The sequence below is a fragment of the Lepeophtheirus salmonis genome, chromosome 3 (assembly GCF_016086655.4).
Source record: "Lepeophtheirus salmonis chromosome 3, UVic_Lsal_1.4, whole genome shotgun sequence".
Classification (NCBI taxonomy): domain Eukaryota; kingdom Metazoa; phylum Arthropoda; class Copepoda; order Siphonostomatoida; family Caligidae; genus Lepeophtheirus; species Lepeophtheirus salmonis.
In genome coordinates this window covers 12,547,895-12,563,015 of record NC_052133.2, presented here as the reverse complement: position 1 = coordinate 12,563,015, position 15,121 = coordinate 12,547,895, and the positions used below count along the sequence as shown (strand labels likewise).

The 15,121-nt window shown below is 33.1% G+C and overlaps 2 protein-coding genes across 2 annotated transcripts; one reads left to right on the top strand and one right to left on the bottom strand.

Annotated features, from left to right (window-relative positions):
• Nucleotides 1–3,023: 3,023 nt before the first annotated feature.
• On the top strand, nt 3,024–5,505 carry LOC121114122 (BTB/POZ domain-containing protein 6-B). The gene is made up of 2 exons (XM_071887027.1): nt 3,024–3,466; nt 3,597–5,505. Exons 1-2 carry the CDS (start codon nt 3,129–3,131, stop codon nt 4,813–4,815), a joined length of 1,557 nt encoding a protein of 518 aa, XP_071743128.1. The 5' UTR covers nt 3,024–3,128; the 3' UTR covers nt 4,816–5,505.
• A 4,245-nt stretch (nt 5,506–9,750) lies between these two features.
• LOC121114123 (X box binding protein 1) lies at nt 9,751–12,559 on the bottom strand. Its single transcript, XM_040707982.2, has one exon. It carries the CDS (start codon nt 10,944–10,946, stop codon nt 10,107–10,109), a length of 840 nt encoding a protein of 279 aa, XP_040563916.1. The 5' UTR covers nt 10,947–12,559; the 3' UTR covers nt 9,751–10,106.
• Between the last annotated feature and the right edge of the window lie 2,562 nt (nt 12,560–15,121).

Below are 15,121 nucleotides of genomic sequence, written 5' to 3'. Positions count from 1 at the left end.
GGACATAGCTCCAAGCATGACATATATTATTATATAAATTAACTTGTGGAATACTAAAAAAAAAGTATATGTAGCGTTATACAATGGCCTCTGAGATCTTAGGACTATTGTCGACTTTGGTCTTAATCTGTCTCAAGATATGATAACTAAAAAGACTGAAAATATATACCTTGATTTAGCTGCAAAATATTAGGAATTGAATATTTGTTACCAGTTATATGTCAAAGGGATTCTGATCATCGTTGCAAGTCACATCCTATTTAGTTTAAATATTTCAAGCCAAAACGTCATTAACAAACAATAAATTATAACGATAATTTATATGAAATAAAATTACTGAAAGAAAAAATACTACATTAGGATTTTAATTTTGATTTAAATTGTTGAGATACAAGTTCGATAATAATAGATTGTTTTAAAATTTCGAATCCATCTTTTTATAGTTAATACACAAGGAGCCGGAAGAAGGCAACGTGACTGAATGTATCCGTAACCCTTTGAGGAGAGAAACTTGAGTACCAGTCCCTCTATAATATCCTCTTTATTCAATCAACCATAAGAGGGCTGGCCCAATGTATGTTATTGGCACACCTCGTATTTGAAGTAACCTTGAGTTGACCCTTTGAATTACTAGATAAATAAATGGATGAGTAGAAATTTTAAAAGTCAACGAAACCTCAGAACCTTATCTTTTTTTTTTCTCTCTCTCTTAATAATAAGCATGGTCTGTTTATTAGTCCCCTCAAGAAATCCTGAGCGAGCTCCTCCTCGGTTAATAATTTTGTGAGCATGCTCTCGCTCGTTTTTTAAAAGCAATGAGCGGACTCCCATTCAAAAAATAAATAGCGACGCTCACTACTTTTTCACTCGTATAGGATTATTGAATTTGACAACTCTTTATGATTCCAATAAATTCCTGAAATTTTTATATTTCTTTTATTTCAAGAAATGAAGATAAATGTTCCAATATATATAGGAGATGGCGGTGTCTCTGAGAAAACTGACGTATGACCAGTATGGGTCTTCTAAGAGTGACCAGCTACATAAGAGGCAAATTTGTCAACCGAAGAAAACAGAGAGCCACAGATACAGCATGGAAAAAAGATTCTACCTTATCTTCAATCGTCATTTCTCGCAATCTTTAAATCTATTATTTAACCCTCAAATTTTTTGATGGTATCTTATAACAAGTAGAGACGGAAAAATTAATACAAATCTATATAAATGAGCAAAGATTCGAGTGATTTTATTGCTCTTCTAAAATGGCGAGCCACTCCCGCTCGTTATTCCAAACAATGAACACGCTCTCGCTCATATACAAAAATTGTAATTACGCTTTAAGTTTTTTTAGTTTTGTTCCTGATTCATTATTTTTGCATGGGTTAATTTTTTTGTATAATGTTATTTAGAGTATAATTTTTTATGGAAAACATATCAAACTTTTTGAATAAATTAACCCAAATAAGTTTTAAAATTATGATTGTTATCACACTTTGTGCGGATACCCCATGTCACGTTTTCTTGACTCATCTGCATTTCCTCAAGTGCAGCTATAATCTCTAGAATGTTAAAATGAAAAAATAATTTTTTCTTAGCATCACTATCAAATATTTTTTTGAGTACATAATATATTGTGTAGAGAACTCTGAGGAACATAAAACACTTGGTCTTACAAGTCCAACTCTATTGACTTCATTCAAAACGAATCTATATGTTGATGATTTTCATTTTCATATATTGAAATTGTTATATGAATGATATATCCACCAATATAGTAAATAATATTATCTACTGTTGTAGTCTCATTGCAATCTAAAATATCAAAATGAGATATCGTAGCAAGAAATTTAGTTTTTTTATATTAGTGCCTTTTAATTTTATATCTTGAGAAAAAATGTCTGTTCAACCAAGAATAACTAAAGTTACAAACAGTGACAAAGGAGCGAAAACATATGAACAAAATTATGATCGGGGACTTTATCTGTAAATAAACCAATCCAATTAGCCTTCCATCTTTGTAGTACTGCCTAGATATTAATTGATAAAAAAGATCGAATTATAAGAGGAAATGAACCGCTAGATCAAAGATACTTTTACTTTTGTCAGATCGAGGATGTGGATCTTACTCATTATGATAATTAATAACTATCATTGTCTTTATTGCTACTTTCTGTAGTTGGGTAACTCTACAATATTATAGTCTGAGAAGTAGATATTGTAACTTTTTTAAATTGAATTTGTTCTTCTTCTTTATGTAATTTACGCTTCCTTGCTTTTTTTTTCTTTAATAACTGAAGTTATCTTCTGTATTTTTAATTATAGATAAGGCATCTCGAGTAGCAATATCAAACAAATATTTCAAACTATCGACTAATAACTTTTCCTTCTCTAATAGGCTCGATGATCTACTGTATATTTTCTTTTTTAGTTTACAAATATTTGGCGTACAATTTCTTAACTTTACCAAGGAATTATCTTTTCTAAAGATTGAAATGAATGCCTCCTCCTAAACCTCTTGTTACTTTGTCGTTTACAATACTTGCAGACTTATGGATAACTACTTTTTTTGATGGAAATAAAGAAAATTGCTCAAGACATCCATTTTTCATGGGAGCTTATATATCCCACAAGCTTTTCTCTAGCCCTAATTAAAAATGTATTACTTCTTCTATGTTGTGGCATATTCACACTCCTTACTGCGACTTTTTCACAATAATCTGCATTTTATATTATAGAAATGTCACGTAAATTTTATGGGTGTAGCTTTTTTATGCATGGAAATGAGGGATACATGCAAAATAAGTCGGTCTCTCCTACTCAATGAGTAGGAACCCAATCCGTGAAACCGGAAAAAATATATAATATTCCTATTAATTAACCATATGTTCTGCAAAAGGCAAGATTTTAAAATAAGCTAAAAATATGGAATTATCAATGAATTGTTGATTCTTTTTGATATACATTAATTGATATATATATATATATAAATGATATAGGGAGGTAAGAAGCAGGAAGAAGAAAAGGAAGAGTGTGACGTAATGAATTGAAAAAGAAAAAAGAAAGTGAGAATTCAATGAGAACCCTAGTGCTACTACGGAATAAGGAAGTTGAGTTCTTCTGTCCTAGGAATGGCCTCCTTACTTCCTAGTCCATTGAGAGGACGTGTACCCGAGGATCTTCGCGAAAAGTTAGAGCATTGTCTTATCGAAGAGCCTGAGAATCAGGAACGACTTCCCAATGGAGCGCATAGTGGATCTGACAGCTATCCCAGACCCCTAAATGACGGCTCTTCTGGACATACATCCCCTTCGACACCTTGTTCATCCTCATCCGCTTCAGCAACCACTTCCGATCCAGACTGGCAGAGCACGAAAAAGAGTCTGAAGGAAAGGAGTGCCGTCATGTTTAATAATCCAACAATGGCTGACGTTTATTTCCTCATTGGATCCAAAGGAAGGTTTTCATTCCCTAAAATAATTCATTTATATGACGAGTTTTTATTTGATTTATATTTTGCATTAACTTTCCTCTATGTTCTTGTGAATGAAATATGAAATGACGTAGCTATGAATGTAATATTTTGTATTTTTATCCACAGATCCTCAACGAATCCCTGCTCACAAGTACATCATGGCAACGGCCAGCACGGTTTTTTATGCCATGTTCTATGGGGGACTTGCGGACGCCTCAACTAATTCTGAGCAAGTCGTCCCCATTCCAGATGTTGAGCCTGCAGCCTTTCTTGTAATGCTTAAGTATTTATACTGCGATGAAATTACTTTGGAGCCTGAAAATGTTTTACCTACGCTCTATTGTTCCAAAAAATATATTGTTCCTCATCTTGCCAAGGAGTGTGTTTCGTTTTTGGAAACGAGCCTAACAGCGGATAATGCCTGTGTTCTTCTGAGTGAATCACGTCTTTTTGAGGAACCTCATCTTATGCAACGTTGCTGGGAAGTGATTGATGCCCAGGCATCCATGGCTCTACTTGCAGAATCCTTCTCAGACATTGATGTTGACACATTGAAAAAAATCCTCTCCAGAGAGACACTCAATTGTAAAGAAACTGTTGTTTTCAAGGCTGCTTTGAGTTGGGCCTCAGCTCGAATTAAAGAAGAAGAGACTGCAGAATCAGAGAGTGTTCCGGTCAAGAAAAGAGAAATACTTGGCTCGGCCCTGAATCTCATTCGTTTTCCTGCTATGAGTGTGAATGACTTTGCAGACGAAATCGTAACTTCAGGGATTCTAAACTTAAGAGAAATTACTGATATTTTCTTGCATTTCACATCCAGAAAGTTTAGACCAAAAATAGATTACCCTCTTGTACCTCGTAAAGGCTTAGAAATCATTCATTGCCACCGGTTTCTATCATCGGCCTACCGAAGTAATCAATGGCGATATCGAGGAAGGTGTGACTCTATTCAATTTTGTGTGGATAAAAGGATATTTGTTGTGGGTTATGGACTATATGGGTCATCAAATGGTGCATCTGAGTACTCAGCCAAAATTGAACTGAAATCCTCATGTGGGGGTAAAAGTCTAGCAGAGTCCAGTGTAAAATTTTTCTCCGATGGCTCTAGTAATACATTCCGTGTGTTTTTCGACCAGTCAGTACAAATTGAGCCCGATGTTTACTATACAGCATCCGTTGTTTTAGATGGAGACGAACTTTCTTACTTTGGGCAAGAGGGTACGAGTGAAATGACGGTTGGGGGAGTCACGTTTCAGTTTCAATGTTCTTCTGAAAGTACAAATGGAACTGGTGTTCAAGGAGGGCAAATACCAGAGCTCTTACTCTATGGACCGTCTGACTAAAACTCTATAAGTACAACTCTTTTTGGACATATTCCTGGCTTCAGCAGAGGCGTCCGCAGGGAGTGGGCTGGAGGGGCTGTTGTTATTTTTAGGTCAGGATGAAAAAAAAATACGGGAAAACTATGGTTTTTTTTTTTTTTTGAATGATTTTTTTTAATAAAATAAAGATCGTTGGGGCAAATTGTGTAGTAGAGTAAAAAATTAAATTTTTGGTGAGTAGCCATGTATTTTTGAAATTGTTTTCAAAACTATTTATTTGAAATTGAAACATTCAAAAATTTTCCCTAAAAATTAAATTTTTTGTGAATGACTGGATTTGTAAAACTTTTTTTTTTAAATTCCAACCCCCCAAATATCGTCGTACGGACGTCCCTGTTATGATTTGTCAGAACGTAATCCAATCTTGGTCTATTAATTCAATATGCCTCCTTTTGAGTCCAATTAGAGTCCAATTTCTCTTGAAGTCTGTCGTATACTTTAAATAAATTAAATAGATTAATTCACAATATACATATATATATATATATACATACTTAAATAGACATAATCACCTTCAAACTGAACGCACGTTTTAGTCAAATTTGTTCTAATAACAAAGTCACTTCTGTATACTTATTATTTGTAATTTAAATTGTTTGAACTCAATGTCCATGAATGAAATTTTTTTAAATGAAGTAGCTTTCTAATCTTTTTCATAGTTTTAATTACGTGTTACACAAATATTAAGTAGGGAAGATTGGATTTGGATATCATATGCTGAGGAAATATGTTCAAAAAAGGACCTAAGAAATCGAAGTAATCTTATTTCTCTAATTACCTAGTAATTAATACAACATTTCGTGATCCAATTCCAAATCTGTGTGGTTGAAAACAAGTAAAAAATATATATATATTCATTTAGTAATTTGCTAATGAATAGATTCATAGTGAACTCTTATCTTGCTATGCTAAGTTCATAGCCAAGTCCTAACCTTTTATTTCGTAGAATTGTTATTATTCTACATTATTTGCAAATTATGATGTGAATTGATTATATTCGTCTTTAAGGAGTATGATCTTGTACCGATAAAATTAAACTACTCTTAATTTTTTTCCTCAATTACTTACTTGTATTTATAACTTTCATAATAGTTACAAGTATTGATATATTATTTGTAAATTTTAGATTTGTGAGCAATCCCTCTAAACATTACTTAATTTGACCTTTTTAGGAAAAATTGCTCATTTTGCCCCGTTTTGTGTAAAAATTACACAACAACTTTTTGAGAGAATATCCACCTGCAAAAACCCCTTCTTCATTATATTTTTTTTTATTTTGAGATAAAACTAAGTAAAAGATGAAATCATGGTTATGATTACATGATTGGATATATAAACGAGCCATATTTCAACAACAGCCGATTAGACGAAGGGGAAATTTATTGCAAAATTGACTGCCGAATAAGCCCCATTGAATCTTACAACAAACGAGAAATACCTTAGCGTAAAATTGTAAAATCTCCCATTTATAAAAAAGGTTGGACGTATAATCAGAGATGTCTCCATCTAACAAGACTCCTGAAGATCTTGCCAACTTTTAATTTGCTTCAACTACTAATGTGGACAAATTTTAGTATATTTAAAAAGACCTGTATCAATTGGAAGGATTTTCTTTTTTTCTCAAGCAGATTACTGGATTTAAAACAAATAGTAAATAACCAATCACATCTATGTTATCGCCGAGGGACTTGTAATAAAAGTGCAGATCTGTGTCCTTGAAGCTACGTGTATCTAAGACTCGTTAACACGGCAACGTTTTTTCTTTTTAAATGATGTAGGATTTATCTAATGCGGATTCTAGTTCACACAAGGAAGAAATATGCTATGCAGATGTTTGCTTCTCTTCTTCAACTCTCTATAATATGCTTCCTACTCAGGGATTTTAATACTTATAAGTAATAACTAATACGTACATAATGTGCTGTGCCAGCAAAGAAGGACTGGAACAAAAGTCCTTAAGACTGTCGATCCTTCGGATTGTCGGTATTAGAACTGATTAAAAAAAAGAAGAAATGTTGTTGAGTGACGTCATAAAGTACCGAACTTTATAAGTTTTAGGACTGAACTGAACTCCAGTCTTCAGTACTAAATAAAACGGATACAACACTACGTACACACATATAAATTATAAAATTATTGGTAATGTGGCAACTTGTCTCACTAATAAGAAGAGGTAATGACTTGGACTTGAGTCCATATTTTGAAGACTTGTGATATGACATTGGACTCGAAAGTCATTTAATTTTCTTCGTTGGATATAGAGTAGGCTTTAAAGTATACTTTATTTTCTGTGGACTTGATGAAAATATTGAAGGAGTTGGATTTTGAGGAAAGACTTGAGACTCGACTTGGACTTGCATTATAAACATTTTTTTTACAACTTTGCTAGCAACCAACTCAATTATCAGAATCGGTACTCGCATTTGAAAAAAAAAAAAAAAAACACCATCAAATTCACGCTCCATTATTAATATGCGTTAAATTTTAATCGCCTTATAATTTGTAGATAAACTGTATCAACAATAGGTTACATGATAAGGGGTGGAATCAAGAACGCTGTCAAAATGGCGTATGTTATATTATAATGACTAATTTACATAACAAATTATTAATAAAAGGTACAACCTGCAATTTCCATCAAACTTTCTATGTAATTTTTGATAAAAAATAAGTGTAATTTTGATTGCATCAAAGACTCAATCATTTTATCTTAAATCATTGAAACTACACTCGTATTTTTATGAGTGATAATTTATTCCTGATTCTTTATTTGAGCTTATGTGCTATGCTATGTTAGTTCTCATTTAGGACTGAAGTCTAGTCCAGTTTGGTCCTGCATATCAGTCCTAACCCTAAAAGTTCAGTCCAGGATGATGTCACACTTTTTCTTTTTTTAATTCGCTCTATTATTAACATTCCAAAGGACTGGCTGCAACGGTTGGGCAGGAGGGGTTGTAGCCCCCCCCCCCCAATTAAAGATTTTCTTTTTCGAAGAAAATTAAATATTTCAAATTTAATTTGATTTGGCTATTATTTTTTTCCAAAAAGTTTAAATTCCTAAACTCTTTTCCGAAAAATTTAATTATCTGTGAATAATTATAGATTTTTGAAATTTTTCTCCGAAAAATTTAATATTTTAAATATAATTTTTGAAATTTTTTTGTAAAAAAATTAATTACTTTTTTAAGAGCTGTGGGTTTTTGAAGTTTTTTGGGGAAAAATTTAATATTTGAAATTTTTTTCCATGAATTTTTGGATTTTTTTCCGAAAAAAATTCCAAAAACTAAGCCCCCTCCCGAAAAAAAATATATATATATAATCCGGCAAACGCGCTTGTTATTATCGGTTCTAAGAGTCGAAAACTCATGTAACAAGTAGGATGTGAAAATAGTCGAAAATCTCGTGAGTATACATGTAAAAAAAGATAATCTGCAAGATTTTCGTATTCATTATTTATCTCTATTCTGATATTTCAAATGTATTGGGGAGCAAGGAACACTATGGTTTATTTAGTAATCTTTTTTAGTTGATATCATATCCTCTATCAAAGTTATATATTCTATAATTATATTTACTTTTATGCGTAGCTATTACAAACTATTTGTTGCTTAATTCCATATTGAACTTGTGTGAGTTGCAACTTGTAAGCAACATATGTATGTAAAGTATATTTTTAATGTGGGTGAAAGGTGTTGTATTAAAAAGTAAGTATGTTATAGCAAAAAATCCCAACTACTCTTCATATTTATTTATTTTTTCTCTGCCCTTTAGAGAGTCGATTGTGTTCATTTTTTACCCTTGAAGGCCCCTCGGCAAAAATATGATGAAAATCCTCCCTTGTATTGCGTTATAAGCTTTCACAACTTACCTAGTCAGTCTATTATATGCTAGAGATCCCAGAATTGGGTATAAGTCCCCAGGGCGTCTGAATGATTATGTTTTAAACCTATTTACAGAAAATTAAATTTTTTGGAAAAAACATTTGAAAAATGAAATTTCAAATATTAAATCTTTTGAAAAAAATTTAAAAAATCCACAGGAATTCACCAAAAAATACATTTTTTGGAAAAAAAAATTCAAAGCTATATACAAAACAAAAAATCAAATTTTAAATTTTTTGCTTTGCTACATAATTTGCCCGAATAGTAAAAAGTAAACAACCCATCCCCTACCCATGCCCCTGTCCCCCCTTCCACTTTTGGTATCCTTTCTTAGTGTAACAAATGATCGTTGAAATGAGATGTATATGACGTTTACAAGATGTGATTTTCTACAAATTGTAGCTTTTATAAACATATTGTACTAGTTAAAAACAGAAAAATGAGATGAAGAATTGAGAGTAGACTTGTGATGAGGATAGTTAAATAATGGAATATTCTATGGTTGGTGTTTAATAATTTTTGAGCTTTTTGATGGAAATTACTAATTAATAAGTAATATTTGCCACATTACACATTCAAAATATGTCCACAGTTATATTATTTCGTTAAAACATAAACATGTGTATTTTGAATATATCAAAAGGAAATGATGGCCTCAATTAATGATTAATTGTTAGAAAGGCTGAGGATTTAATAAAATAAAATTCTAAGAGACGTAGAAATTGTGTAATCTCTTTAAAGAGTATAATTTGTACAGAAATAGCATGTACATAGTAAATTATACTTATATAAGCCTTGAGTTGATAAAAATTCACTCCATATTAAGTGAGCCCTAAGCAAAGGTAGATTACTTCGTCAAAAAGGAAAATTTTAAGCTCACGTCCTGTTGCCCTTCTCTATATTTGATAAGTATTCATTACATCTTGCTTTTGAAAACCTAAATACGAGATTGTTATATATTCAAAGAATAAAATTGCACGGATGGTCTAGAATATGAATGAGTAAAACCATAGGATTGACAAACGATGAATTTGTTTATTTTCTATGCAGTCATAGTACATACATACATTTGTTTAAATAAAATAATAACACTTATATAATTTCATAATGCTTAAAAAACAACTTGATCATTTAAAAGTGAGACAAAAAAATATAATAATTAGAATGGAATGCAGGAGTTATGATCATTAGCACCCCACTATTCCTAATGTCATATCATGGTAAATATAATCATTTATTCGCATTGTTGGTCATGCCTTTATATGAGATCAGGGAAGAGTTCGTTGTAGCTTTGCTCCCAATCTGGTGTATCAAGGGGTTCTAGCCCGGATGCAGTGAAAGAGTTGAATGGATTTTCTTCTATTTGATTTTCTATGAAGGTATCCAGATCCTGGGGTTCCAAGCCTTTTGCCTGGGTCCCCACCACAAAGGATGATGCATCTTCTTCTCTTTTGGGTGTAAGGATGGAGGTAGTGGAGGACATTGAGGATGAGGGAGAGGGAGGTGGGAAGATGTATGCAGTCGTTTCGAAACAGTCGTTGTCAGTTTCTTCTGTTTTGCAAGAGAAAGAAGTAAGGTCCATAGGAGTAGGAGAGGCCCCACGATCGTCGCCCGTCCTTTCTGCTGAAGGTCGTAAACGCGCTCTGCTGGCAGCGAAGGCATCGACTCGGGGGTCTCCACAATTATGGTACTAAGCTCCTCTTCTTCAGAAGAAGATGACGTTGCAGGTGAGAGAGGGAGTTCAAAGGTCGTAGTTGCACTAAGACTACAGTCATCCAGGATTTCAGAAGGAACCTCCAGACGTGCTTGCAACTCCCGCAATCTTGCATTCTCCTTTTCCAACTTCTCATTCCGCTCTCGAAGAGCACGAATCTCATCTTCCATATCGTCCATCCTCACACGCTTCTTATCCCGTGCATTTTGTGCGGCCACTCGGTTCTTTAACTTCCTTCGAAGCAACTTCTCCTCTGTGCTCAAATGGTCCAAATTAGCCCGCTTCCGTACAGGGTTCAGGTGAGACTCAATCAGGCAGGGTGAAGGTCTCTTAAGGGGCTCTTTGGGAGATATCTTTGCTATTTTGACGGGTGCCATTGTTGTTGTGGTCTTTAAAAATCCTGGGGGAACAATGATGATCTGAGGCCGACCTATTTTCATATCTGTTCCTTTCATCTTGAGCACTCGCTCACCAGTCTTCACCACGCTCACAGACATCTTCGGTCCTCTTAATTACTATCAACCCACCGACGTACGTGGAACTTATAACTTTGTACCTCTTTCAAAATACAAAATCTTCTCCTCTTATATCAACAACAACAACAACACAACACTTCTATTTGACGTTCCTTCCTTATGTTTCTTTGTTTTATAGCTCTCTCTCTGCGCTCTCCTTTTTTTCTATTTACAGGACGCGTCTTCACTTCACGAGAGTCATTCTAGGTCTGACTCGTTGGGAATCCAATGCCCAAATATCTCTCTCTTTTTTTCTCAAGGAAAAAAATTAACCGGCCCGGAGTTTTAACAAATGGCACATTCCCATTGGTGGAGGATTTTTATGTACAGTAAATAATTAAAAAGGCTTGCCAGTACGTAAATGAAGTCAGCGCCATCTTACAAGCAAAAATCATATACTCTGCATGTTTCTTAAGTATGTACGTAAATAATATTCCATTATTATATAACTGACGTTCATAAGTCGGCATATTGCGTCAGAAGTAGAAATTTATTGAATATGTATACTACATATATGTACTTTGTCTTGTACAAAATTCATTTTATGTTATGTACAGCAAAATTTCCTGTAGCTTTATATTGTACAAGTAGAAATTACAGCCTCACTGTATTTTCAGTATTTACCTGTGGATTGGAATAGTATATTTTTGAAGATGATCACCGTAATAATTTTAAAAGTTTGACCTGTAGCTGTAGTTGATAGCATCTGCATGTTAATTAAAGCTTAGTAAGAAATATATTGTGATCGCAACTCTGAGATCTACTTCTTGTGACATTATATTTTAAAATTTGTTTGTACGAGTTGAACTTTTTCCTGTTTCTCTCTATATATCTCTATATATAACATGGAAGTTGGATTCATTTTTGTGTTATGGGTGTTTTAATAACGAATTTGGGGGGAGTTACAATAATTTTATAAATATTTGATTATTTTAATACTGATAAGTGTTGATATTTCCCCCTTAAATAATCATGGCTTAGCTAGTAGCATTTGTGAACGAAGCTACCTGTAGAGTGTAAGTATATGCTTAAGAAGTAACTTTCCTGTAGGTGTTAACGTGGTCCTGTAACTACATGTCGAAGATGAAAAATTGAATCTTAGTCTACCAAATAAAAAAATCCCAATGAAGTTGATATTGGGAGAGGGCTTGGTTTTTGGAATTTATTTTTTAAAAATCCATAGCTATTCAGAAAAAAACACAGCTGTTCACAAAATAATTCAAAAATTAAATTTTAAATATTATTATTTTATTTTAAATCCATAGCTATCCACCAAAAAAAAGCATTTTTTCCCCAAAAATCTACAACTGTTGAAAAATAATTTAAAAGGCTAAATTTCAAATATTAAATTTTTTGAAGAAAAATTTCAAAAATCCATTGCTATTCACAGAATGTTTAATTTTTTAAAAGAATTTATTTTTTTGGAAAAAAAAAATAAAGAATTTTTTTTTAAATTTGGATATTAGATGTGTTACACCCCCTGCAGACGTCACTAAATTGTAGAGGGTTTTCACTGAAATCATATGTTCCTTCATAACTGAAGGATACACCATCTGGGTTGATATTTTTAATACTTAAAATGAATACATTTCTAAGAAGCCTTTATATAACTCAATCAAATGGTTTTATGAATAAATAAATACTTTAGACATACATCGAATCAATACTTGATGTTAATGGACAACACTGATGTTTGAATGAAATCAAAGTAGTATGTACTGGAAATGCCTAAGAATATCAAGAATATCTGTTCCTTTTCTTTTCCAAACAAGAAAAGTAGAACAGTTACAATTTTTTTATTTATTCACTGCATTATAATAGTTAATTTGTAACTACAACACAGAAAATGATTGTAGAACGATCTAATAACATATTTTTAATACATTTTGGCGTAATATATATTATAAAACTAGACAATAAGCGAATAAAATTTTTATCAACAGTAAGTTTTAAGCCCATTTTGAGATCCAATAGTTCACTACTTTCCTCAATATTCGTAGAAAAAAGGTTTGTCTTCTTATTAGACTTGGTTATATAGGCCACCAAAATGAACAACATCAAAATTCTTACGTCACGTGAAAACGCTCTATTAACGAAATTATTTTCTTAGAGACTTGATAACTGTAAATTCATAATATTTCTTTGTCATAAAAATGTTGCCATTTCATGATTCAATTATTTTACAAAGGATTCAAGTCTATTTATATGATTTGGTATTGAGATCCATCCTTCTTTTAAAAACAAAAACATTCCGCAAGCATTCATGAACGAACTGCTTTGATGCTCTAAGGAAAAGAGTAGGGAGTGTTTACAATTTTAATAATAAATCTGCTTAGTCAATCAATCATATATGAAACCAATTCAAAATAATTTGGGAGTATTTTTTTCGCCACATAAATGCTTTGATTTTACATACATGAGTTGTGTTGTGTCGGTCTTTACGAAGGGCTGAAGATTGCAGTCCCTTCTAGCTCACTCTTGCATATCAGTTATAAAACTTAAAAAGTTAGGTCGGATGACGTCACTTAACTATATTAATACTGGCAGTATGATGAACTGTTGGTCTTAAGGATCCGTCCTAAGAATGGACTGGACTGAATAAATATGGACTGAAACAACACTACACAGTAGTAATTGCTGGAAATTACGTCTTGTAATTTCAGGGGGAAAAAATCCATATAAAGATTGAAATAAAAAATTATAGCTGATCAAACCCATGAAGATGGAATCACAGAGATGCATATAATTAGTGGTAGAAGTATTGTATTATCTATATTATCACAAATTGTCTATGTTATGCATGTATCCCAGTTTCGATCTTTGGGGTAAACTTGCAAACAGGTCGAGCCCACATTGGGATGAGGGATCGCATTGGTCTTCCTCTCCATAGCACCCTTCTAGAAATAGTCCAGGGGTTGAGGTCTGGGGAACTGGGAGGATTTTCTTGCGACTCTCAAGTCTCTTCTGCTTTTACTTATTGCTGAGGACGTACCTTGGTCTTTCAGACATAGGAAGTGAGGCCCAAATATTCATGGATATCCACTCTGATGGTCTTGGGATCAACATTGAGGTCTTAGGCAAGCCTCCTCATGCTGGTCACTGGGTCGGCATCTACTTTGGCATTTAGAATGGTGACGAAGGCGTCATCTCTCTTCTTGTTGTAGCCGCCACATCCTGGAGACTTATCGGTGACGAAACCGGCGTTTATAGCGTATGGATACGGTGGACCGTGTCTATGTTGACGCACACTATCTTTGCAATGTCCTTTTGGCGTACTTGGGCATCAAGAAGATCGTGTACCCCTTGGGGTTCGGCCTATTGCTCGTTCATTTTTTGTTGTAGTGAGATGTATAATACAAGAAATAAAAGCTCTTTGAACGGATTTCTATTTTTACAAAACAAACTTCTTAACCGGATGATTCGTTTTTGCACAAGATTTAAAATAATAAAGTTCTTATTTTTGACTCCTCACTCTGTATATTTTTTGGTGAGTGGACAAAACCATCCCATTCAGACATTTTCAGTCTGAAACATAAAACATTAAATTGTTTTTCTAAAATATTTAAAAATTCTCGTATATACAATGTTCTTGTGAAAATTAAAATTCCTTTATTTGGGGAGGGCTACAGCCCCTTCAGCCCACCTCCAGTGGTCGCCTCTGAAGCTGCTATCCTCCAAAACCTTCTTCAAATAGTTACGGTTACCATGTTAATTTTAATTTTTTTAATTTTTAATGTACCTGCATTTCATATTATTTAAATCTCTGCTTATAACACCCGAGCAAATCATCATGGTTATTCTCCGTCTCTCATCAGCACACGCACAAGTTATTATTTTATATATAGACGTTCTCTCTTCAAGGAGGGAAAAGTAAATAATAATGATAAGAGCTTTTGAAAAAAAAAACAAAAAAAACATTGTTCAAATTACCAGTTAAAAAAAACAAATATGGGTTCTAGATCTTGTTTTATACATCCCTAACCGGGATAGTTGCAACATGCCCCCTTTTCTCTCACATCAAAATAGTTACAGTCACAAAATTTAAAATATATTAGCATGCGGATTATTTAAAAAAATAAATTATATCAGTCAACTTTTCTTCGAGATATTTTGATAAGTATTGATTTTGAGTAATAAAATAATTTTTTGGGAGGAGC

Bases quoted from the DNA above. Each gene is read 5' to 3' on its own strand.
- LOC121114122 (XM_071887027.1), top strand. From the start codon at position 3,129: ATGGCCTCCTTACTTCCTAGTCCATTGAGAGGACGTGTACCCGAGGAT. The intron at 3,467-3,596 runs CCCTAAAATAAT...ATTTTTATCCAC, and splicing joins TCCAAAGGAAGGTTTTCATT to AGATCCTCAACGAATCCCTG.
- LOC121114123 (XM_040707982.2), bottom strand. From the start codon at position 10,946: ATGTCTGTGAGCGTGGTGAAGACTGGTGAGCGAGTGCTCAAGATGAAA.